Source organism: Lemur catta, chromosome 17 (genome assembly GCF_020740605.2).
Source record: "Lemur catta isolate mLemCat1 chromosome 17, mLemCat1.pri, whole genome shotgun sequence".
Taxonomy (NCBI): Eukaryota; Metazoa; Chordata; class Mammalia; order Primates; family Lemuridae; genus Lemur; species Lemur catta.
This window is the reverse complement of record NC_059144.1, coordinates 39,540,308-39,565,986: the sequence shown is the minus strand read 5'-3', so window position 1 is coordinate 39,565,986 and position 25,679 is coordinate 39,540,308. Positions and strand designations below refer to the sequence as shown.

Here is a 25,679-nt window from a genome sequence, read left to right as displayed (position 1 = left end):
CAGGCACTCCTGGCAGTGTCTAGAGACATTTTTGGTTGTCACACCTGGACTCGAGGGGTGGGGCTGCCACTGGGATCAGAGGCCTGGGATGCTGCCAACGTCCTGCGGTGCCCAGGACAGGCCCCGTAACCGAGAATTACTGGATGGTGTTGGTGATCGTGCTGTTTGTGTAAGGCAGGAGAAGTAGATGCCAGAGGTTCAGTCTGGGTTCTGTAGGTGTGATGTGTCTGTTAGACCCTGGTTAGAGAGGTCAGGAGGGCAGTTGGAAGCAGGAATTAGGGTGCCCTGAGGCCAGGGCAGGGCAGGCGGTGTAATTCCTGGAATCTTGAATTTCTTCACTGTGATGGGGGGAAAGGAGGTTGCATGCTGCTAGCATCTAGTGGTTGGAGGCTAGAGTTGCTGCTCAATATGCTGTCGTGCACAGGACAGCCCCGCACAGCCCCACGATCCAGCCCCTACGGCTTGCTGAGGTTGTGAGTCAGCGCTAGACCCTCAGGAACGGGCCCTGGACGTTAAGCACGTGGAGGTCAGGCAGCGGAGGAGCAGTGAGTGAGGGGAGCTACACCAGGGAAGTGTGTTGCTCTGGAGGCCTCTGGTACAGGGGGTTTCAGGAAGGGAGGTGGCCACCTGAGCCCGGCGAGTCTTGCGTGTCAATTCCACAGCATTTGGTGGTGGGCGCCCTCCAGGCCCATCTTGTCCTGCAGTGGCATTTTCGGTTGGAGAAACTGAGGTCTGGAGAGGAGGCTTGAGGTGCCCAGGATCCCAGAGCCAGGGGCAGCAGCAGGGCTGGAGCTTGGCCTGTGTCTCCATCCTGGGTCACCTGTTGATGCAGCCCAGGTGTAATGGGACAGTCAGGGTGGTGGTGGCTTTGGGGGTCCAATTCAGATTGGTTATTTGGCTCCTTCCTTAAATGAAAGGGGACCCATTTGCTGCCTTGGGAACATTCATTGTTCCCAAAAATGTGGTTTGCTTTCTCACGCCCTCCTCCCACCTCCACACCCCAAAAAGAAGCGCTGTGCGGAGGTGTTCTCACAGTGAGATTCCCTCTCTGCCAGTCATGCCTGGCAGGAATAGCTCTCTCCCCAAACCAGGTGGTCACTGGGCATCCTCCTGACACCGTGGGTCTTTCAGTTTGGCTTGAGCTATTGTGGGAGTGAGAGATTTCTTCCCCTTGTGTGTCCAGGCGGGTGGGTGCGGTGGTGGGTGGGCACGGGGGAGGCCGAGGCTGTCTTGTTCTGTGTCCCCTGCTAGCTCTTCCAGTCCTGGGACACGGTTCTCATCTTCATCAGCGGGAATGAAGCATTGGGAATGTGGGTGTTTATGGGCTGGGATTTCGGTTACCTAATGGGAAGAGGATCAGCTAGGGACTGACGGAAGTACGGTGGGTGGGTAGAAAAGTCAGAACGTGGAGAGGAAATGCTAAAGAATTCAGCAGTTTTCCTGGGGACTGGGCACATGGTCTATGGGACTTGATCATGTCTGTCATCCGTGCAGCTAACCACCTTCAGCAGATGGAATAGATAGGGAGTGCCAGGCATAAATGATGAAATGATTGTATCTAGCAAAACAGGATTTCATTAAAAAAACAAAACAAAACACCGGAAAAGGCAGATTTCTAGAAATGGAACAGATAAGTGATTGCCAGGGGTCGGAGTGGAGGAGGGTTTGTCTACAAACCCGGAGGTGGGATAGTTCTGCATTCTGTTTGTGGCGGTGGTTACATAAATTTGCAGGTGTTAAAACTCGCAGAACTGTATTCCCCCTCAAAATGAGTTTTACCTTCTGTAAATTAAAACCATTAAAAAAAATTACAACAACCTTTGAAGGAGGTAATAGCCCTATTTCGCAGAAGCGTAAATGGAAGCACAGAGAAGCAAAGCCACCTACCCAAGATCACATGTAGTTCCTGGTGGAGTTTGGCCTTTAGGGTCACGTTTATCTCCTGTAGAGCTTGAGCTCTTAGCGGACAGGGCTGTGGTTTGACTTTCATGGCCCTGGGCAGTGTCTCTTGTGCCTGTTGGATAAGGCAGCCCGGCTGTAGGGGTCGGAGGTAAGTGAAGATCTGGAATTGGCAAGAACACGGAGGACAAAGTGCTTTTCTAAAGGAAGTAGTCCTCGCCAGTTGAACTTGTCAGACTGAATTTTCAAGAAAAACAGAAATCCAAATTTTTATGTGAATTCTCCTTTTTTTTTTGGTAAAGTTGGCAATCCATTTCATTAGAAACACAAACCAAAAACTCTACTTGGGCCAAACAAACAATGCAACCAAAAATACAAAAACCAGTCCATGGGTCATTCGTAGTTTACTCGACTACTCTTCAGTATGGTCATTCGCCTGTCTAACTGCTCATGCATGAGGGGAAGATTGTGCAGAGGCCTGGTTCTTGCCCTGGTTGCTACCGCGCTGTTCCCCTCATTACTGTCTTGTCTCTAAGATGAGGAGCTGAGCCCTAGTGGGTTGTCACGGGCCCTTCCTGGGACTCAGTGGCGATTATAAATAAGTCATAAACAGAAACGTGTTTCTGAGGCTGGAAGAGAAGAGGAGGGCCTGATTCTTTTCTTCTAGACTCCTGTTTGCTTTCTCCGTAATCCCATCTCCTCTTATCTTGCAGAAGGTGTTTACATTGGGCTGAACACACCAGGAGTCCTGTTAGTGACAAAAATGTCCCTTGATGCTCTGGTGAAGATGCCAGCAGAGCAGTGGAAAGTTGTCAAACCCAGAGCACTTCTGCTTGTTTGTTTCTCCACTGCTGCTGACAGGAGGCCTCCTTTCTGTGCATGAAGCAGTCCCTTAGAAGTTGGGCATTCTTGGGGAGCACAAGTGCAGCACCAGGGCCAGGCTTTCCAGATATTGTCTTGCTTTTCTTTACAGTGAGCGAGGCGGGAGGATCTCTGCCTGGCTTTGACTGATAGATGGCATCTGCCGGGGTCTCTCGTCTAAATGATGTTCTTTGCTGAAGGAACTGCCATTTTGTGGCTCCTGGAAGTCCCTGAAGTGCCCATCCTTTTAGAACAAACGAGATCCCACTCTGTTCTTTTTAACTGAAAAAGAAGTGTTTATATTTTTCTTTTAAAAGTTTATTTTATTTTTTAGAAGTAACAAATGCACATGATAGGAGAAATTTCTTTGTTTTTTTTGTCTATTACCTGGGCTAGAGTTCCGTGGCATCAGCCTAGCTCACAGCAACCTCAAACTCCTGGGCTCAAGCAATTCTCCTGCCAAAGCCTCCTGAGTAGCTGGGACTACAACCGTGTGCCACCACGCCTGGCTAATTTTTTCTTTCTTTAGTAGAGACAGGGTCTTGCTTTTACTCAGGCTGGTCTTGAATTCCTGAGCTCAAGGGCTCTTCCTGCCTTGGCCTCCCAGAGTGCTAGGATTACAGGCGTGAGCCACCATGCCTGGCCATGTAGGAGAAATTTCAAAGTATAGAAGGACATTTTATGAAAAGCCAGCCTGTCCATACCTCTGATCACCTGCCTCTATGCCCCCTCCCCACAGGTGACCATTGTTGCCTGTTTTCATTCCCCCAGAGAGCTCTTCTAGACATATACCATTGATTCTCAGCCTGGGTGATTTTTGTCCCCCAGGTGACATTTGGCAATGTCTGGTGACATTTTTATTGTCACACCTGGGATGTGAGTGCTACTGGCATCTGGTGGGTAGAGGCTAGGGATGCTGCTGAACGTCCTACGACACAAGGGGCAGCTCCTCCACCCCACCCCACCTGACCCCACTCCCACTCCGTGTCCACAACAAAGACTCCTCCCGGCCTTAAACGTTATAGTGACAGTGTTCAGAAATCTTGAGAATACATAATATCTATATTCCATTTACTTCTTTTCTCCCCTACACCAGTGCTAAAGTGCTCTATGGATTGTTACTTTTTCATCAAACAGGTTGGCTTTTGATATCAACACATAGAAATCTGCCTTACTCTTATTTTAGCAGCCTTATTAATTCCATTTAACGGTAAATTGTAACATTTATTGAGGCACCTTATTTATTGACTCTAGCTTGTTTTCTATTTTTGCTGTTGAGAACAGCTGCAGGGAGGGCGCTCCGGCCCACCTGGGAGGGTGTCCCTCGGATGGCTTCCTGGAAGCGGAACGAGGGTCAAAGGCCAGGTGCGGCTGACATTTTGGGAGGCGTTGCCAAATTGCCCTCGAAAGAGGTGCTTCTGATTTATGTTGCCTCCAGAAATGTAAGATTGTGCCTCTTTCTCTAGCGTGGGTATTTTTTATCCCTTGTTTCCATTTATAGCCTAAGCTGTCTTCGTATCAGCTGAAAAGTTCAAAATGTTGGCAGCAAGGGTGGATTCTGAAGATATTCCCGATATAGAAGGGCAGGGGTGGAAGGAGCCCTGATAAGCTACTATGAGCTAAATGAGAAAGCGAAGCTCTTCTTTTTCTCCCTGCGGAGGAGAGAAGAGTCAAAATGCACTGAAAGTTTTGAGAAAGATAATTACGTTTGACTGAACTCCTAAAGGTCTGCTCCCAGGGCCTGGTCCCAGCCTCCGGGCATTTGATGGTGTATTCTAACAAAAATGAACATAATGGGAGTCTACTGAGCAGAGACACCTTATTTTGTAAAATGAGGGGCTTTACCTTCTCTGCATTCTCCTTGCTTATGAATATTCCAGAGTTCAGTCTTTTTAGGCTAAAATTTAAGGGGCTGCATTTACAGTAGGGGTACAGACACACACACAGCTTAATTATTCTAGTGAGTTCTCTTTTCATGAACTCTAAGCTTATAAGAGTGATACTACGAACACAGACACGTAGGAGTTAAAGCAAGTTGTGAGTTTCCTTAACCCACCTAGAAGATTGGCCTAATACAGGGGTTCTCAACCTTACCTGCCAATTAGAATCACCTGGGGAGTTTGTAAAAGGCAGATACCCAGGTCTATTAAGTCAGAATCTGTGACGGTGGGGCCCAGGCATCGGGATTTTCTAAAGCACTATGGGCAAATTCACTGTGCAGCCAGGGTTAGCAGTCACTGGCCTAGTACAGGAGATGGCAAATTTTATAGCTTTCAGGCCACATCTGACCCCCTACCTGTGTTTGCAAATATAGTTTTATTGGAACACATACCTATTTATGTATTGTTTATGGGTGCTTTTGCAGCAGAGCCTGTATGGCCTGCAGAGCATGAAGTATTTACAGAAAAAGCTCGTTGCCCTCCGTCACAGATTTTTTGGGTAGCTGTGGAATGTAGTGAGCATACAGGAATGCTCTTGACACCGATAAACATGTCTGTCAGGCGGCCCTCCTCTCCTTCCCACCTCCTCGCATGGGAAGTGCTTTTGTGAGATCCTTCTTTTCCGGCTTTATGCTTGAAAGGGCTGCCTTTTCCGCCTGGGATCCAGTGTGCTTCCCCATTTCTGAAAGTGGACGTTATAAAACAGGCCTCAGATCCTTCCCCCTTTGCGGCACCTTTGCAGCTCAGCTGTGAAGTCCTTCATTCCTGCTTACTCCAGCTGCTCTCGAATCTGGTTTTTCTCTTTTCTTTCAGTGTTTCTCTGGTCCTTATTCTTTTTTCCCTTGCTGTTTTATCGCTGTTTTACCCTACCGGTTCTCTTTGTCAGCTGCTTCAAATTCCTTGCAGACAGAGAGTAAGGAGAGATCGTTTCCTAGTTTTCTTCAGTCAATTTGACTGACTGTTGTTTCCCCTCTCAGGTCACTGTGCGTTCACACTGCCCTCTCTGTGCATGTTTGCGGTCCTGTCTCAGCCTTTCTGAAGAGCCCCTGATCAGCACGCGTGTACACTAGCACGTGCCGCACACGTGTGCATACGCATGCATGTGCACAGATGTTTTTTGGCATTTTTCTTGGATTGCAGGGATGGTGTCTCTGCTTGCTTTGAGTGCTCATTTTGGGAGCAACCCTCAGGTGTGTTTTAGGAAAAGAAAGAGAGAATCCTTCCTGGCTGGGTATGGTGGCTCATGCCTGTAATCCCAGCACTTTGGGAGGCCAAGGTGGGAGGATCACTTGAGGCCAGGAGTTCTAGACAAGTGTGGGCAACACAGGGAGACCCTGTCTCTGCAGGAAATTAAACGGTTAGTTGAGTGTGGTGGTGCACCTGTGGTCCTGGCTATTCAGGAGGCTGAGGCAGGAGGATCGCTGGGCCCAGGAGTTCAAGGTTAAGTTGAGCTGTTATCACCACTGCACTCCAGCCTGTGTGACCTTGTCTCTAAGAAGAAAAGAAAAGAGTCATTTGTAATCTTACTGGGGGTATCATTATGGTGATAAAATTAAGTTGGAGCAGTTGTTTCTGGTCACCTGTGAGTGGGTTGGGTGGGGTTTGGGATGCTGCTTCTGGTCACTTTGAGGGAACTAGTTTCTGGGTCTGCTGTGCTACTGGATGCCCCTTGCTGGGTGAGTGGGAAGGTGTTTGGGTCGTGCCAAAACAAAAAGAGAGAGGAGAGTGGAGGCTTCGAATAGCCCTTCCAGTCCAGCTCTCAGGCTAGATCCTGGCACGTCTTTAGCAGCCCAATGACAGAGGTGGCCTTTGGCGTGGAGGGAGCAGGAAGGTGAAGGGAAGTCCCGGGAGCGAGCTCATAGCTTGGGCACAGGCTCGGAGGTAGCTTTTTTGGATGCCACCTGCTTTCTGACCTGTTTTCTGGGATTAGCTGGGGTAGGACAGGTGCCCCCCGATGTTCTTTGCTTTGGGTAGGTTGGAGGGGAGGCCGGAGCCAAGCAGGCAAAGTGAAAGACAGTCTCTGCCCCACCTGTGGGGTCTCTCATGGCTTTCTGGACCTTTGCAGCCACTCTAATCGCCCTGCCGTCTTGCATTTTGGGGGCAGTAGAGGAGGTGAGAAAGGAATTTGAGAAATGTAAGCTCACCGACCCTTGGGAATCTGGTCCCTCTGGTCATATAAAGAGCCCTTGGCAGAAGTGAGGGGACAGGCCTGAGTCACCGCTCAGAGGCCTTTACCTGGGAATCAGGCCTAGGAACTTGGACTCGTACCTGAGTGAGAAGACCTGTTAGACACAAGTTTAATATCCAGGGCTAATCTGTTCACCTTGCCTCCAGTAGGTGCTGTGAGCCACAGGCAGGCACAGCTGGCCTGGGGCTGTGCCTGTCCTATATTCTCCCCCCTTTCTAGTTTGAGCCCCATTTTAGGCTGACCAAGAATGAAAAATGAGGCCTCTAGGGGAAGCAGGCAGCCGGGGCCCTCGGTCAGCAGGGTGCTTTCTGAGCAACTCGGTATCTTTCTTGGAGACAAGTCTGCTCTAATCTGGACCTCAAGTTCAAAGCACACTCCGGCCAGACTAAGGTGTTGCTTTATCTGCTGGTGCTGGGATTGAACATGCTACTGTCACCTCTGGCTTGGGAGGGTCCCTGAGGATGCTGAGTTCCACAGACTGAACCATCTGGCTGGGATTGTCCATTTTTAAATACTGAATGCAACGCAAAAGATTGTTCCGCAGGCTGAGCAAACCTGCCAGGAGTGTTCACTCGGCCATTGTCTTTCTGTCAGCCCACGATATTGTTGGGACGAATGACAAAAGCATGTATTCGGCCTCCCCACCGCCGTGTTCTAGAATGTGTGTTTTGCTCCGACTTTGGAAGGAGGGACTCAGTGCGGAGCGTTGTCTGTCCCCCCCACGCGCCTGGGCTCACGAGCGGGCGCTGGTGTTTTGCAGATCGCAGCAAGGCGGAGATGGACCTGAAGGAGCTGAGCGAGGCCGTGCAGCAGTCTGCGCCCGTCCCTCTCATCTCGCCCAAGCGGCAGATTCGCAGCAGGTTCCAGCTCAACCTCGACAAGACCATAGAGAGTTGCAAAGCACAGTTAGGTACGTCTTTTGGTTTCTTTTTGGGCATTATTACATATGACTTGCAGGGATACCACCCGGATGAAACAAAGGTTGGATCCTGGCTGCTTTTAGCAGCTGCTTTAACCCTGAACTTGTTTGTTCAACTAACATATTTCTACTCATGGGAGAACGTTTCAGATTTGCTAGTTAATTATTCAGAAGGGCTCTTTGAACTCACCAGCGTTTATTCTTTGGTGAAGGCAACCTGCAAACTTGAGGTGCTGGTTTGAGACATAAAGGCTCAAAGCGTAGTAAAGGTCCCCGAGTTTGCCTCTGCCCTCCCTCCCAGTGCACACACCTCGTAAGTGTCTCCACGTGGGTACTGAGATGTCCCACAGGTGTCCGACACAAAGCCCTTCCCCTTCTGACCGGGCTGTTCCCCGCCTGGCACACCCTTCCCGCTTCTGTACCTGTCATCTCCTTCCCTCTTTCCTGTGCTGCCTGCGTTCACATTGCCCACCTGAGTCCTGCCTTTCCCTCAGGCTGTCAGATCTCACCTCCTCCAGGAAGTCAACCCTGACTGCTCTCCCCATCTACCAACCTTCTTTGGTTCCTTGTGCTTAGAAGCATCAGTGGTACCTTTGTGTGGGGGTATCCCTCCCACTGTAGACTGGAAGCTCCTTGAGGGGCGGGAGGTGGTTTTATAAGGATTTGTCTTCTCTGTGCTGCTTTGTGTTGTGCACATAGTAGATGCTCTGGAGTCTTTGTTGAGTAAGTAAATAAAGCCAGAAGGGTGTTTATAAGGAAGTGGGGATGGCTGGCCCTCAGGAGAGAGAGCTACTTGGAGGTGAGGCTTACGGTATCAATGGGAGGTCTGGATCTTCGGGTGAGAAAGGAGCTATAGTTAGGGGTCATCTGGCTCTGTCCAGGGGACAGCAGTCCTTGTTGGTTTGCCTGTTTGGTGAGGACATTGAGTGGCATGGATGAAATTTGGCATGCCATTTAATCATTCCTCTTGGGCCCATCAGGCAGCTGGTCTAACTCGTTGATCTGTTACTGTTGCTAATAAGAATTTTAATATTTCTATTTATATCCTGTACTGGGCTAAGCACTGTGCGTATAGATTGTCCTGGGAGGTTGATACTATTCAGTCCATTTTGCAGATGAAGAAACTGAGGCTCAGAGAGAGAGGTCAGGGTTACAGCTAACAAAAGTACAGGAGCAGGATTTGGATTCATACCCGTTGGACTTTAATACCCAAGCTTTTCCTACCACGTGTGCGCTCAGACTTTTCCTTCTTGTTTCCAGACATTAGCTAGCTACCAGTAGCACAAGCCTAGGATCCCAAAATTATGCCAGCTCTGGGTTTTGGTAGTTTGACTTGTGTCTTTGTGAGCCCTGGTGAAGCAGATGTAATTCCCAGTGATTCTGCCGATCTCCATGCCCTGGGCTGCTCATGGCTGTTGTCCTTTTGCAGGTTCTCTTGGTGTGTCTGGGTCAGTTCAGTGACGCCTCTCATGGTGGCATTGCTCTAGGATGAAGATATGTACAAAGGGTTGATTGGGTTTTCTTTCCTCTTCAGAATTTTAGGTTATAGTATCACTTAACTACAGCCTGATGACTGACACTTGATGTATTATTGGGAGCAGGAAGCATAGATGGGTTAAATGGAACTATTGTTAGAAATATGCTTTTGTGTATTTTTGTTTGTGTGAAACACCTGGTTGCTTTTGAGAGAGAGACTTAGAAGCGTGTGACTTTCCCCTTGACTCCTTTGAAATAGAAGATGAACACAAACACAGTGGCAGTTGACACTCCACATCAGTGCAGGGAGCCAGAGAGAGGGCTGGGCACGCAAGCGCCTGGAGGCGTGTGCTTCCCCGCCAGAAGGAGCCAGTGGCTTCTGTGCCCCAGCCAGCTGTTGCCTGGCAGGCTGGTGACCCAGAGTGGCCACATCGCCTGCTATTTCAGCAGAAGCATGCCGCCTTGATTTCGGTGTGGAATTTCCCAATTTGTGAATTGGGCAACAAATGCTAAATTAAAAAAGAAAAAGCAAACAGCAAAGTACCCTGTGGGCCAAAGCATTGCTTCTTCACTAAGAGCAATGTCTGCTGGCTAGATGTGGCTTGTGGGCTGAGCATATGCAACTGCTGCTTCAGACTTTGGTTATTTCTTTGAGCCCTAGACGGAAGGGGTAAAGGACTTTCAATGCTTTGGCAACGCAGGGGCAGAGTGCTGCTGGTGAGGCAGGAGCCCCGGCTTCTGGTCTGGCCTGTCTTGGTTTTCTTTGTGTCCTGGGGCAACTGATTTCTTGGGGCTTCCATTTTCTAGGGTGTAAATTGGATCGGTTTGAACAGCTCATCTCTGGCGTTCCCTTCCCGCCCTCCCTTTCTCTACATCCCAGTTAGCTATCAATGTTGCAGAGATTTAGCTTTGCATACATTAAAAATTTATGTTGTCAGGCCTCATGTCATCTGTGAATGTTAATAACCCAAACTCTCCAAATGCAAGTTCCATTTGTCAGCTGCAGTCAGTTGCCACTTGGGTTCATTACTCGAGTTAGTGATCCCGCCAGGCCAGTGTGAGGCGATTTGAAATATGTTCTCTTACTCCAGCGTTTGGCGTGGAAAATGTGTGCGTTTTTGGTCCTGCTCTTTATTTTGTGACTACGCCACATGCTGGGTTTTCTTTTCGAATTTAGGCATCAATGAAATCTCGGAAGACGTTTACACGGCCGTAGAGCACAGCGATTCCGAGGATTCCGAGAAGTCAGACAGTAGCGACAGTGAGTATATCAGTGACGACGAGCAGAAGCCCAAGAATGAGCCAGAAGACACAGAAGACAAAGAGGGAAATCGGGGGGACAAAGAGCCATCTGCTGTCAAAAAAAAGCCCAAACTGGCGAATCTGGTGGAGATCAAAGAGGAGGTGAAAAGCATGTCGCCGACCAGCGAGCCGGTGGATCCCGGAGCAGCCACGGACAAGGCCAGCCCCGAGCCGGAGAAGGAGTTTTCAGAAAAAGCGAAGCCGTCGCCTCATCCCACGAAGGACAAACCGAAGGGAAAAGATGAGACGGATTCCCCAACGGTCCATTTGGGCCTGGACTCCGATTCAGAGAGCGAACTGGTCATAGATTTAGGAGAAGACCATTCTGGGCGGGAGGGTCGAAAAAATAAGAAGGAACCCAAAGAACCATCTCCCAAGCAGGATGGTAAGTGACCGCATCAGTTTCCAGTTTCTTAATTGGGTTTAGAATTCCCCTGTGTTACGGGTATTGTCAAAGTCACGTGACCCTCTGACACCACCGAGAGAGGCACAGCAAAGCCGTGATCAGCTTAAGGTCGCCTAGATAGTTGCCGAACAGGACCAGGATGTGCATGTAGGCCCACCTGCCTGTCACCTGCTCAGCACCCAGCATGGTTGGGTTTTGAGTGCAGAAAAATAAGTCACTCAGAAAATGGTCTCTGCTTCTAGTGGCCAAGTCATTTCTAGTGTAAGCAGCTGCTTTTTCAGTATGCTTATGTGTTTCCCCGAAGTGTTTGTTAACATCGAGCCATTTGATAAGGCTCTAGTGGTGTTAGGAGCATTCGGTTCAAAGATCTCGATGAGTTCAGCATCCCTTTCCTCCCCTCATGCTGCCCAGGCATTTGCAAGTGTGTTTTCTTGCTAGAATATGATACTGTTGGGGTGGGTGGTGCCAGAAGTGCTTCTTGGGGCACCAGAAAATGAAGCGGCGTTTATGGTGGATACCTGTATTGGCATTTTGTCCTGTTTGCATTTAAATGACCTGAGCCCAGGGTTTCTCAACCTTGCACCAGTGACAGTTTATCCTGGATAATTCTTTGTCCGGTGCATTGGGGGATGTTTTCCAGCATCCCTGGCCTCTACCCACTGGATGGCAGCAGTACCTGCCCAGTTGTGGCCATGAGGCATTCCCAAATATCTCTTGGGGGGGCACAGTCTCCTCCTGTTGAGAACCACTGCCTGAATCTTAGAGGCCTCCTCTTGCTACTGTTACATTCTGAACCAGCAGTGATTGCCCGAAGCCTAGTGCAGCAGGAACTTGGCAAACCCTCCAGGAGCCTGTGAATGATTTGAAGTTCTGAATACTGACACAGTATTCAGAACATTTTTCAGCTGGCTTGGCAAGTGGGTGGTGAGAGAATTGCAACATGCCCGGGAAAGATACTGCAGAAGGACGAATTAGAGGTTGTAGCTATCAAACCGTATGTACTTTGTGAGTAACTTAAGGGATAGCCAGATTTAATCTTTGACTGTGCCTAACTTCGGACAAGAGGTGACTTCTCAGCCAAACCCTTGAGTAAGATGTGATTCTATGTCCATTGAGGCTTCTGTAGCCTGGCAGCTTAAAGCACGTCAGAGATGGGCCTTGAGAATCTTGCCATTGTGGTTATATCAGCCTGGGCTACTCTGGACTCTCAGTTGTTTGGGGAGAGAGAAGATTCCCACAGTTCAGCTAAAGATAACGAGATGTCTGTGAATGGTGCAATGGAGGAAGAGAGAGATGGGAGGGCAGGGAGGATAGACCCTCAGACCATCCCTGAGCCACCTCTTAGATTTGTGGATGGCCTCTGAAAAATGTGCTAATGTTGTGGTTTGGGGTTCAAGAGACTGCCTTTGTTGTTGCAGAGAACAATAGGAGTAGCGTTTATTCCATGAGAATTGTGGGAATATTTGGGTGCAGATGGCAGTGCTCCTATGAATGACATATTTCTACTGTTCCTTTCTCTCTGGAACAGATCTTTTGATGATTGGTTTTATGCTCCTTCCTCTTCCAGAAAGAATCTGCAACAGATTGACAATGATACATAGCCATGAAATGAGATGAAAATAAAGAAATCAGTGTAAAAGGAAAATGAAGGTAGAATAGCGAGTGGCTTGGGGAAAGGTTTTATATAGACATACGTACTATTCCAACCTTCTCAGTTAGCGAAGTTGGGTTTCCATTTTGGCTCTGAGCTTCCTAGTAGTGAAAGCAAAATGGGAAACACACACAGTTCCTTAAAAGATCTTACACTTCCCCCAAAATAAAAAGCATTCCAGTTGATAAAAAGTAGAGCTCTTGCTTGCACTGACTGAAGGAAATTTCTCCAGGAGGCCTTGAGTAGATGGTGGACTATTAAGCTGAAGATGATACTATAATACAGTTCAGTTAGAGCAGTATCCCAGGGCTTAGGGCAAAACTGACTAATCTTAAATCTAGAGCCCCTGATGATGGTTAGGATCTTGAAGAATTGTCTTTGTGTTCGATTCCACAGTAGAGCATCTTTTCAAGGATGTGCTTGCACTTATGAGTTTATTAAGTGACAGGAGTCTTGAAGTGTGCTGTGGTGACCTCCAGCTTACCTTGGGCTTAGGAATGCAGCTTATGTAGAATATGAATCCTCAGTAAAACAGCTTTTGTAGCTAGTAATCTCAGAGCAGAGGCACAGGGAGTTCACTTAGAGACTCCTTCCTGTGTTTACCCTGGCACGTCAGTAATTTTCGCCCTCCTCCAAAGGGGATGCTAGTTCTTCTCTTAAAAAGTCCTGCCTCTATGTGCAAAACAGTGGCCAGTGACAAATTCTGAAATAAGTAGGTTAATTTGATGGGGCAGCTTCTGGGATACTAGGCCCTTTAAGAAATTCACTCCCTGTTTTGGGGCAATAGATGGTTGTTTATATACTATGAAATTTCCTATAGCCTTTTTTTTGCTCCGTATACCATCAGAATCTCTAGAAATAAAAATATCTGGGGTATCTGAATGATAACCCCAAACAGTTCTTTGAGCCTGGAATCTTTTCAGATTGTGCAGTCCAGTTTTTTATTTGGAAAACAGAGCCGGTTACAGTGGTGCATTCCTGTAATCCCAGCTACTCAGGAGGCTGAAGCAGGTGGATTGCTTGAGACCAGCCTGGGCAACAAAGCGAGACCCTGTCTAAAAAAAAGAAAAAAAAAGCCAGTATTGGCCACCGCAGGGCAGTCAGTCCCCTCTGCAAAGGTAGCTTGTTGCCCTTGTGAATCAGGAAAGAGAAGATGACGTTTTTGTGGTTGCCCTTTGTCCAAGGGGGGGACTAGTCTAGCTAATGAACAGTGGCAATATATTTTTGGGTCATGTGGCAGAAAAGGAAGGCATTGAGGGCATTTTTGCAGGTTAGAAACCCTGTGAAGGCACTGCTGCTATGTCCTGCTCTTAGAAGGGCATGGTTCAGTGCCTCCTCTGCACCCAGAGGGGACAGGGAATGTGTCCAGTATCTGGCAGGTCACCGTGGAAGGATCAGGGCTTCTGGTGGCAGGAAGCTCCACGTCCAGCCCCACTCTGGGCTCTTGCCCACCGGCTTCGCTGATTCTCCTCCCCAGAGGAGCAGGAGGGCCAGCCGGACCTGGTAACCGCTGAGAAAGCCCCTGAGTCAGAAGAGTCAGCTTGTCTCTTCCCCTTATTCTCCTTGGCTTTTTAAAACCCACAGCTTACTGAAAATCTTCTCTGGAATAATCAAGCTTACTCACGACTTTCTGGGTGATATAAATCTACAAAGACAGGTGTAATCCTTATTAAAGCAGTTTGATGTCAAGGAGCATTGCCTGAGATCAAGGGTGCTGGCTTCTAGCCATGTTTGGTGTGTGTTGCCCGGACATCCTCTCTGGGGGGTAAGCTCACCTAACTGGTGGCTGGGGCCTCTGCTTCCGTAACGCACCCACCTGTACACCCAGCACCCTTTCCAGGCCGCTGCTCAGTGCTTCTGGCTCTAACCTGCCTTCCAGCCACTCCTCCTCCCTGCCTGCCCTCACTTACCAAAGTGTTGTCTGTTCCTAGACACGTCTTGGCTAATGCTATTCCCTCCAGATTCTCACTTCTGCCTGTTGAAATCCTACCCTCCTCGTCTCCACTGGCCCAGCTCCTCCAAGAAGACACATTCCATATGGCAGCGTTCTCCAAACTTGAGTCATTCACATTCATTGTTTTTGCCATTCTCAAGTCCTGCTTGTATAATTTTTGACTTAATATTTTTATTTAAAGCAACTCGCTCTTTAAAAAAATAATTAAACTCATTTTAAGCCGGGCGTGGTGGCACATGCCTGTAGTCCCAGCTACTCAGGAGGCCGAGGTGGGAGGATCGCTCCAGGTCAGGAGTTTGAGACCCTGTCTGTACTAAAAATAGAAAGAAATGATTTGGACAGCTAAAAATATATATAGAAAAAAAATTAAAAAAAAAACAAAAACAAAAAAAACAACCAGAGTCAAACTTACTTCATTTTAGCCATTAACTTGACTACTACACAGTAGGAAAACCAGAATTGTACACCATACATAAAAGGTGGTGACAGGAATAAGTACAGTAAAAACAGATGCAATGCTGTTAAGTTCTAGAGAAATATCATTGTGTTGGGGGAAGATTCTGTTCCTGAGGCAGAATTTATTTTCAAGGCTCTCAGCACCACCATGAGACTTTGTCCTGGAGGAAATCAGAAAAGGTATTTTCTTTCTGGGTAATTGTTAATTCAGTGCTTTGGCCATTGGGAAGCCATCTGGTTCTTTGGGGCTGCATGCTTATAGCTGGGGTCCCCAACCCCAGGGCCACGGACCTATACCAGTCACGGCAGGAGGGCAAGCAAGCGAAGTTACGCCTGTACGTATAGCCACTCCCCATCACTGGCATCACCGTGGCAGATCAGCGGAGGCGTTAGATTCTCCTAGGAGCCAGAGCCCTACTGTGAATTGTGCACGCGAGACATCTAGGTTGCGCGCTCCGTATGAGAATCTGATGCCAGTGGAGCTAGGGCGGTGATGCTAGCACTGGGGAGCGGCTGCAAATACAGATCATCATTAGCAGAGAGGTTTGACTGCACAGTAAGTGTAATGTGCTTGAATCATCCTGAAACCATCTCTTATCCCCCTCACTGGTCCCTGGAAAAATTGTCTTCCATGAAACCGCTCCCTGGTGCCACAAAGATTGGGGACCGCTGCTTTATAGGTTCCCTAGCCAAAGGGTTTCTCTTCCTTTCTCAGTGGACTTCGGCTGGGTCTTTCTTAAGGTGTTTACCAAGTTCTGACCTTGTGAAATAGGCACTAACGGTGATTCTGTTGACCCACTGCTCCGTCCACTCGTTGGCGGGCAACTCGAGGGCAGGGGCTGGGTCTTGTGTGCCTCGTTTCCTCCCAGAGGTCTTGACTGGAGTCTCCAACATGAGCAAGTGCTCAGTAATGGAGGCCAGTGCTCGGGGAGATAGAAGATGCTGCAGAAGTGCCCTAAGCATATGGGCGAGATTGTGCTCCACCATCAGAGATGTACTTGGCATGCCAAATTCGTTTGGGATTTTTATGTATGTTTTACCAAAACTTGCTGGTGTAAAGACCCTGCCAGGCCAACCTGAGTCCAATCTAGTTTTTTTTTTTTTTTTTTCACACATTGGCTTTAGTCGTAGGTAAAGCTCCACCATCCACTACAGCGGGCAGCCAGTCTCCCCCTGAAACGCCAGTGCTCACCCGCTCTTCCTCCCAAACTCCCGCCGCTGGTGTCACAGCCACCACCAGCTCGACATCCACCGTCACGGTCACGGCCCCGGCCCCGGCCCCCAGCGCCGCCGCTACAGGAAGCCCAGTGAAAAAGCAGAGGCCGCTTTTACCGAAGGAGACTGCCCCGGCCGTGCAGCGGGTCGTGTGGAACTCATCAAGTAAGTTTCAAACGTCCTCCCAAAAGTGGCACATGCAGAAGATGCAGCGCCAGCAGCAGCAGCAGCAGCAGCAAAACCAGCAGCAGCAGCCTCAGTCTTCCCAGGGGACGAGATATCAGACCAGACAGGCTGTGAAAGGTACCGAGCCTCCCCTTCTGTTCTCTGTGGCACCCGCTCCCTTTTTGCCACATCGACAGGAGAAAAATCATTGCTGTTTTATTTTTTAGTTCCCGTTTGTTTCCTGGCCGTTGTATCCTGAGGGCCTTACACGTTTCATTTGGCATTATTTTTAAAAACTGTTTTACTACTTGCTTTTTTACTTTAAATTTTTTTTAATTTTATAATTGATGCATGCATATATTCTCCTTAGAGAGGGGGCAAAATATTTGCATAATTATTGTCCCATTCACCTTCCATTTCATTCTCCTTCCTTCCACAGTGGCCACTATCAACCATTGCGAACCCCTTTCTTTGCATGTATACATATATGCATATGTATGTGTATATATGTATGCATGTTATATGTATATATATAGCATGCTGTAAAAATACTACTTTTTCCCCTTTTTTCTTTTTTAAAACATAAAAATGGTACCATACGTGCTTTTTTTCACCCATCAGCATGTTTTGAAGGTCTGTCCATGTCAGTACATACAGCTCTGCCTTATTCTTTTGAACTGCTGCGTAGTATTCCGTATTTTTATTTAAGGCATTCCCCTGCTGGTGGGCATGTAGGTTGCTTTTAGTTTTTGCCTACTGTGAGCAGTGCTGCAATGACTATCTCTGTATGAGTTTCCTTATGTGCATGAGGGAACCTCTTGGAACTATTTTGGATAAAGTACAGTGTGAGAAGTTGGGGCTGGGCGTGGTGGCTCACGCCTGTAATCCTAGCACTCTGGGAGGCCGAGGTGGGTGGATTGCTCGAGGTCAGGAGTTCGAGACCAGCTTGAGCAAGAGCGAGACCCCGTCTCTACTAAAAAATAGAAACAAATTATCTGACCAACTAAAAATATATATAGAAAAAATTAGCCGGGCGTGGTGGTGCATGCCTGTAGTCCCAGCTACTCAGGAGGCTGAGGCAGTAGGATGGCTTAAGCCCAGGAGTTTGAGGTTGCTGTGAGCGAGGCTGATGCCACGGCACTCACTCTAGTCCGGGCAACAGAGCAAGACTCTGTCTCAAAAAAAAAAAGTTGGTAGCAAAGATGACCTTAATGCCTAGAGGTTTGCCATACATAAAAGATGAGCCTGCACCAAGAACCACTTGATGAAGTTGCAAAATCAAAACTCCCACCAGCTATGCCGGAGGCTCCATGTGGGGCATATAAGGCCAGACGCAGTGCTGGTCTGCACAGTGCATTTGCCTGGCTCTGTGAGCATCGACGTAGCTCTCATTCCGCAGGGAAACCTGCATCTAGGGCCTCGAAGGTTGGGTTCCTCATTTGAAACTCTTGTAGCAGAGTACACCCTAGTGAGCAGGACTCTTGGGTAGTTGCAGGATAAGAGGGTGAGAGGTGGTCAGATCCTGAGTTGGCCCCCAGTGAGCCCTTCAAAGGTTGGGGGTTGGGGAGAAGACTCTGAAACATTGAATAGGCAAAACTGGAGTACAGTTGGGTTGATTTTGCTGTTTAAAAAGTTGGTGTTGCCAAGCTGAATCTAGGATATTTGAGATTGGGATTATCACTTCCATCGTTCTGTCTGGGTACTGCATGAGCATGAGAGCCTTCCCAGGTACTGCCAGGATGAGGCTCATTGCTTCAGATTGTCTTGTGTCAAAGTAAAGCCTAGTTAAAGCAGTGAGGACAGGTTTCAATCAGTGGTATACTTTATACTACTGAAGTAGTAAGGACAGATTTCAATCAGTAATATACTATTATAATAGGGGATAAGAGTCTAGCATGAACTGATTTGCACAGAGGTGACTGGGCATTTTAAAGGGAGGATGAAGGAGTAGGGGGGTGGTGAGTGGGCTCAGTAGCATCAGGGAAATCGAACATTACAAAAAGCAAGAAGAGGGGTTGGTCTCTGTGCACCCCATCTGGGTTTGCTAATGGGCACTTAACGGAGTTAGGCTCCTACCCTCCCGTAGAGCCTGGGAGACAGGGACCTTATCTTCAGGTATTGGCAGGAACAAACTAAATTCTTCTGGCAGCCTTGAGTTTTAAGGGAGCGAGGTGCATCCTGGCAAGCGACTTGGGGCTCTTAGAAACTGTTAGTGTCTGTTCAAGTCTTTATAGGCCAAGGTTAGGGCCTCGTAGGGCTCCGAGGAGCCTGGCTGGAGTTTGGTTGATGAGAAAGTCTTCGTCACTTAAGAGCAGAAGAGCTCACGGCATACAGTAGGGGCTTTGCCTCCTCACCCCAGCTTCGTGCTGGGACAGGTCCTTCCCATGACGGTGGGGTAACCAGGGTCCTTTGCTTTCTTAGCGGTCCAGCAGAAGGAGATCACACAGAGCCCCTCCACGTCCACCATCACCCTGGTGACCAGCACACAGTCGTCGCCCCTGGTCACCAGCTCGGGATCCACGAGTACCCTGGCGTCTTCAATCAATGTTGACCTGCCCATCGCCACTGCCTCCGCCGATGTCGCCGCAGACATCGCCAAGTACACTAGCAAAGTGAGTGGAGGGGAGCACTGCCGTGGAGACGGGCAGGTGCCTGGCAGGGTGCAGAGGAGCAGCTTCCTGCAGGGAGCTATGAGGGTCATAGCCTCACAGGTTTTGGGGAGCATTTAGGAGGGACCCTTTTTTAACAGAGTGTCTCCAGGACCAGATTATTTTACTTGGGTCTAAAACTGTGACTGAACAGAGAAATGTAGAATGAACTGACTACTCTCTCTAAAAGGGCTTAGATTCTGAAGTCAGTACATAAGATGCAAATGGACATGTCATCCAAAGTTAGCTTTCAGAATTCAAGTCACTCATCAAGGACAGATTTTCCTTAAATGCTAGAACAAATTGCTGATCCTTCATTGAACAGCCGACCAAGGGCGTGGTTTGCATTTAGAAGCCAGTGCAATGGAACAGAAGTGACAGAGACGTCAGTGTGAAACTGGCAAGGCCTAGACCAGTGCCTGGCATACAGTAAGTGCTTAATACATAGTTGGGCTTTGTCTTCACTGGGATTGTTACTAGCAGTAACTTTATAATAGCTAATGAGTAATAATCTACTAAGAATATTTAGTAAATTACTAAGTAGGTAATAACATTCTATACTAATGAGCAGATTACTGATTAGTTACTAATGAGTAAACTAGTCAAGTTTATGGAGAGAATGGATGAAAAGAATTTGGAGTAGTTATTTCTAGAATTCTTGAAGTCTTACGATAAAAGAGTTGCTTTAGGTTGCATAGAATCTTTTAAAATTCTGGATGGTGAAAGAAATATTTATGGTTTTTACTTTTAACCAGTGACTTTTTATTGGTCATTTTTCTTTTTATTCCTTCTATCTGGGTGTAATTGTTATCTATTGCTGTGGAACAAATTACCGCAAAACGTAGCAACTCAGCGCAGCTATTTGTTGTGTTACAGTTTTGTGGGTCGGGAGTCTTGAACCCGGCTCAGCTGGGCTGTCTGCTCCAGGAGCTCTGCAGGCTCCAGTCACGTGTCGTGCGGCTTGGGGTCTCCTCAGGGGCTTGACTGGGACAGGGTCCACTTCCAGGGTCACTTAGGTGGCCTGGAGGGCTGTTCGCCGGAGTCCTCAGTTCCTTTGCCATGTGGGCCTCTCCAAGGTGGCAGCTTGCTTCACGAGAGCTCATGGCAAGGTGGAAGTCACACTCTTAACATAGGTTAACCACAGAAGTGATGTCCCGTTACCTTCGCTGTGTTCCGTGGGTTAGGAGCAAATGGCCAGGGCAGCCCACACTTGAGTACCAGGGAGTTGGGATTGTTGGGTGCCACCTTGGGGTGAGTCTGGCACGAAGTAAGAGGGCAGTGTGTCTGGGTAGCACTTACTGTGGGCTAGACATTGTTCTGAGCACTTTTTCTGTGTTATATAATCTTCGTGACAAATTGATAAAGCAGATCTATGATCATCTCAGTTTTATAGATGAGAAAACAGAAGCCCAGTGAGTTTATACAACTTGTCTACAGTCACACAGCCAGTGAATGGCCGAGTTGGATTTTTTTTTTTTTTTTTAAATAAACAGGGTCTTGCTCTGTTGCCTGGGCTGGAGTGCAGTGGCATGATCATAGATCACTGCAACCTCAAACTCCTGGGCTCAAGTGATCCTCCTGCCTCAGTCTCCTGAGTAGTTGGGACCATAGGCATATGCCACCATGCCTGGCCAATCTTTCTGGTTTTTTGTAGCGATAGGGTCTCTTTTATGTTGCTCAGGCTGGTCTTGAACTCTTGGCCTCAAGTGATCCTCCCAGCTCTGCCTCCCAAAGTGCTAGGATTACAGGCGTGAGCCACTGCACCCGGCCCCAGCTGGAATTTGAATGGTGGCAGCCAGGCCCTGGCATGTGCTCTCACCCTGGCTTTGGCTGGTGTATGAATTCAGAATAAGCCCACTGATCACAGGTGTTCAGTGTCCACAACCTGTTGCTACATGGCTTTATGTAAAGCAATTCCACTTGAGATTCAGTGTGGCTAAAGAGATAAGAACCTATGTTTTGGGGGTAGCTTTGTTCTCATTTAGTGTGTCTGTGCCCCTTTGGGAGAAAAGGCATGAACCAAGTTTCAGAACGAAGGATTCAGGCGTCGGTACTTGTTGCCACTCTCGTGATTTTTGCTATACCTGTTAATCGCCTGACCCAGCATTGACATAGCATTTTTATTTAAACTTAAATTTATTTTATTTAAATTAACTTAGTTAAAAAAAATCCTAAAGAAAATTAAGTTTAACTTTAGCAGACACCGTTCCCTGTCAAGGTTTGAGGCCTAAGTCTGTTTTCTTTTGTTGAAAAGGGGAGGTTGTCCTCTAAGTGTTAAAGACGTAACAACACTAAACTGAGACTTTCTTGCTAAAGGGATCTGTGGGATGATTACATAATTGAAAGGTGGCAACTTTCTCATTACTGATTTAAGAAGGTGTCTGGGCTGGGGATGGTAGCTCACGCCTATAATCCCAGCACTTTGGGAGGCTGAAGTGGGAGGATCAGTTGAGACCAGCCTGAGCAATATAGCAAGACCTTGGCTCTGCAAAAAATACAAAAATTAGCTGGGCTTCGTGGTACATGCCTGTAGTCCCAGCTACTTGAAGTCTGAGCCAGGAGGCTGCTTGACCCCAGGAGTTTGAGGTTGCGGTGAGCTATGATGTAGCCCGGGTGACAGAGTGAGACCCTGTCTAAAAAAAATAAAGGAATAATTAATTTATTAAAAGTTGCTTATAAAAAAGGTGTCTAGTATTGCCTAAATGATCTCTTGTTCTGCTTTCAATTGTCCCTTGTATCACCCTAATGATTTGGTCCCAGCTGTTTATTTACAAATGGGAAAATTGAAGCCTGCCAGGGAGATCTGGCCAGTGGCTCACACTGAGCCTGTCTTCTCAGCTCCTGCAGCCATTTCGACTCTATTACCTTCTGCAGCCCCTTCACTCTTTCTATAAAAAAGTTTTTGTTATTGTTAGCATTTTTTATTTCAAAACTTCTTTTAGAAACAAGGCCTTACTGTGTTGTCCAGGCTGGTCCTGACTCCTGGGCTTGAGTGATCCTCCTGCCTCGGCCTCCCGAGTAGCTGGCAGTGTAGGCGTGAGCCACATGCCTGCTCCCCTTTATACTCTGTAGCAAAATTGAGGGATGACCTTTCTGTTAGATGTTTTCTTTGCAATTAAAAAAAATGAACATGGTGACATTTTTTGGGAACTGATAAACTTTACTGTCTCTGAGGTGACCTGGAGTTGGAGACCCAGATTTGTGTGTTTTGGCAGAAAGGTGCTCTTTAGTAATGTTGAGTTCTTTGCTATATTTGGAAGTTAAGAGTAAAAGTCAGTCCACAAATTCATGATATCTTTAAAATGGAATGTAAGCATTGCATTAGTAATGTATTGAATTTCATCCACTTTCTAAGGTTTTCCTGTAAAGGCAGTTTTGTTTCAGTTTGTTTTAAATAGACGTGGTTGCTGCAGGGGAGTATGGAGGCCGGTGCAGAATCTCCGACTGCAAAGCCACGTGAAGCACGGAGTGTTTTCGCTGCCAGTGGCCCGCGGTGGCCCCATAGCAAGCTGGGAGCGGACATCTCAACAGATACTTTATTTGTTTACTCCCATTTTGCGGTGAATTTGGGGTTACTGCTTTGGAGATTGGCAGCAGTTATGCAATTCCATGCTCATATCAGTTTATTTTTGTATAAAAAATAAAGTGAAGAGGTATTTCTTTATGAAGACCTTCTCCATGGTGGGCACTGAACCATCATCTTCACGTGGTTTTCTCATTAATCCTGTGCATGCCCTGCCAGGGGGCACTGTTATTATCTCTGTTTTTTACATGGGGAAACTGAGGCTCAGAAAGCAAGGGTGGGGTGGTAGGGGTGCTGTGTGTGGAGTAAGTAAGTGGAGCCTTTGCAGTAAGTGGAGCATCTGGAAGGCACAGGAGAGACTCACAGCAGTCAGGCCAGGCCCGAAATGACGTTTGGTCTCCCATCCCCTCCCCTTTTTCCTGTGATGAGGGATGGGGCCAGCGGGCAGGTGGGAGGCAGAAGAGAAATCCGTCCCACAAACACACTGGGTCGGCAGATGCCAGGGTGCCTGCTGCATGGACCTTTGCTGATTTCACAAAATGCTGAAGCCTTCGGGGTCAGAGGGTTAAAGAAAAAGAAGATGGGAAATGAATGGCAAAGGCCATTCCCCGACTGAAGGCGTTGAAATGACAAACCAACGTAGCCACACGGTGGACTGTGTGACACTCTGATGCTACAACACAGGTGCACCTGAAACCAGTCACAGAGGACCTCGTGCTCTGAGTTCACGTATATGAATGTGCAGACTAAGCGAATCCCATAGAGACAGAAGGCAGATGGATGGTTGTCAGGGGCTGGCGGAGGAGGGGATGCGGCTATTCAGGGGTGGGAGGACTAAGAGGGAGGAGTGGGGTTTTCGGGGGTAATGAAAATGTCCTGAAATTTGGTGATTTCAGAAAATACTCTGATTTGGGGGATGGATGCACAAGTCTGAATATATTAAAAGCCATTGAACTGTACACTTTAAATGTGAATTGTATGGTATGTACATTATATTTCAATAAAGCAGTGTTTTTTTTTTTAAGGGGAAACAATTATAAAACAGTAACAAAACAAAATAATTCCTCCTATAACCTGCGGTGCTGCCCAAACAAAACACATCTGGGGGCCAAATTTGGCTTCTCCGGTTCCAGCCTGTGGGTGTAGAAACTGGCTTTATGTTGTGAGCCCCTCCCACAATATGAGACGGGAATCTGTGGGAGATTCCTGCCCACGTTTATACCAGGGTTTCTCAGCCTTGGCACTAGTGACCTGCTGGGCTGGTGGGTGATTCCTTGTCCTGGGGGCTGTCCCTGGGCACTGTGGGGTCTTTAGCAGCTTCCCTGCCTCCACCTGCTAGACGCCAGTGCAGCCCCTTCTCCCCACTCCTGCACGGGTCACGACAACCAGAAATACCCAGTGTCTCATGAGGGACAAAGTAGCCCTGCGCTGAGAACCACTGCTTTACACAGATAGAGCTCAGATATATGTCACTTACAGAAGCCTCCAAGCAGTGATCACCTGAATTGTTTCTGTTTTTGTCTTTCAGATGATGGATGCAATAAAAGGAACGATGACAGAGATATATAACGATCTTTCTAAAAACACTACTGGAAGCACAATAGCCGAGGTCAGAGATGACACATGAATTCCTTATTTGCTAAGAGTGTTTTGTGGGCTGCTATAAAGGTGGCACCATGGAGAAACTTCTCTGCAAATGCCCCTTGGGTCCTGACTCCCATCACCAAGCTGGCTGCACTGATTGTGGTTGTCTGGTTGTCGATGGGGGTGTTTCCTCACTTAGCTGGGCGGCTGGGGCTGTAGGGGCGTGCCCTGCTTTGTGTGATAAATTCCCTTCTGATAAGACGGCTCAACCAGAGCCTGAGTTAACCCACTGGTGAAACTGGAAACCAGTTCTGTTTGCTTCATGGAAAATTGGCTCCTTAATCTTCTCCATAACTCTGGACTTGTTCTTTAATTTTTTTCATTTGAGACAGTCTTGCTCTGTTGCCCGGGCTAGAGTGCCGTGGCATCAGCCTAGCTCACTGTGACCTCACAGCCTCCCCAGTAGCTGGGACCACAGGCACATCACACCCGGCTATTGTTTTCTATTTTTACTAGAGATAGGGTCTCGCTCTTGCTCAGGCTGGTCTCGAACTCCTGAGCTCAAGGGATTCTCCCACCTCAGCCTCCCAGAGTGCTAGGATTCCAGGCAGGAGCCACTGTGCTGGGCCTGGACTTTTTCATATAAGCAATCCTGTTTAAGAATTTGTGTCCTGGAGTCTCCATAATTAGGTGATTGCCTAGAGAGGAAAGTGGTTAAAACATTGAACTGTCCACTTGTAAAGTGACCACTTGTAGAAACATACCTCCCTGAAATTCCCCCTTAGGCTTATCAATACCGAGGCTTGGAGGACGGGCTGCTCAGCCTACAGCAAGTACAGCGTAGGCTGGAGGCAAACAGTCCCCAGTGAGATAACAAGGGGCAGGGGCAGGATTTCGTGGGGTCCTTGAAGGTGATGTTGGAGAACTGTGGGAATCCCATGCAAAGCTGTTGATGTTTGAGGATGTGGCAGGGTTAAGCTGGCATTCAAGAGAAAATCTTAAGGAAGCCAACCTAGTAGTCCCTTCAATAGAGAACAGTGTGACTGTAAAGATTTAAGAGAGGCCCCAAGAGAAGTCAGTGAATCCCCTTGAATAGTTTTGCAAATACAACTCTATGAATGTGCTGGGGACATCAAAGAAGTGAAAAATAATGGTTTAGAAACACCTTCATTCTTTTTTGTTCATTTGGTGATGCAGTCCTGTAGTCCCAGCTACTCGGGAGGCTGAGGTGGAAGGATCATTTGAGCCCAGGAGTTTGAGGCTGCAGTGAGCTGTGATTGTGCCACTGTATTCTGGCCTGGGTGACAGAGCAAGAACCTATCTCATATTTAAAAAAAAAAAAAGGTATGTGGTTAAAAATACAGGTCCATAATGTCTCACTTGAAATCTTGAGTCCAGATGTATGCTGTAAGTTTTGGATTTTAGAATTTTAGAGTGGTAAGAAGCAGTCTCCCACAATTAGAGATAACATTTCTGCAGTGAAATGTAACTG

General features: G+C 47.7%; 1 protein-coding gene across 10 annotated transcripts in view; it reads left to right on the top strand.

Annotated features, from left to right (window-relative positions):
- The window catches only part of ZMYND8 (zinc finger MYND-type containing 8), a 111,546-nt gene that overhangs the window by 71,782 nt on the left and 14,085 nt on the right, over positions 1-25,679 (top strand). For 6 of the 10 annotated variants that reach the window (XM_045528501.1, XM_045528497.1, XM_045528499.1 and 3 more), the window contains 5 exons: positions 7,649-7,798; positions 10,461-10,970; positions 16,178-16,570; positions 18,854-19,044; positions 24,132-24,212. In XM_045528501.1, the coding sequence (XP_045384457.1) occupies positions 7,649-7,798; positions 10,461-10,970; positions 16,178-16,570; positions 18,854-19,044; positions 24,132-24,212 (1,325 nt within the window). The remainder of the gene's footprint in view (positions 1-7,648; positions 7,799-10,460; positions 10,971-16,177; positions 16,571-18,853; positions 19,045-24,131; positions 24,213-25,679) is intronic. The other 4 variants (XM_045528505.1, XM_045528502.1, XM_045528504.1 and 1 more) reach the window with 1 other exon arrangement.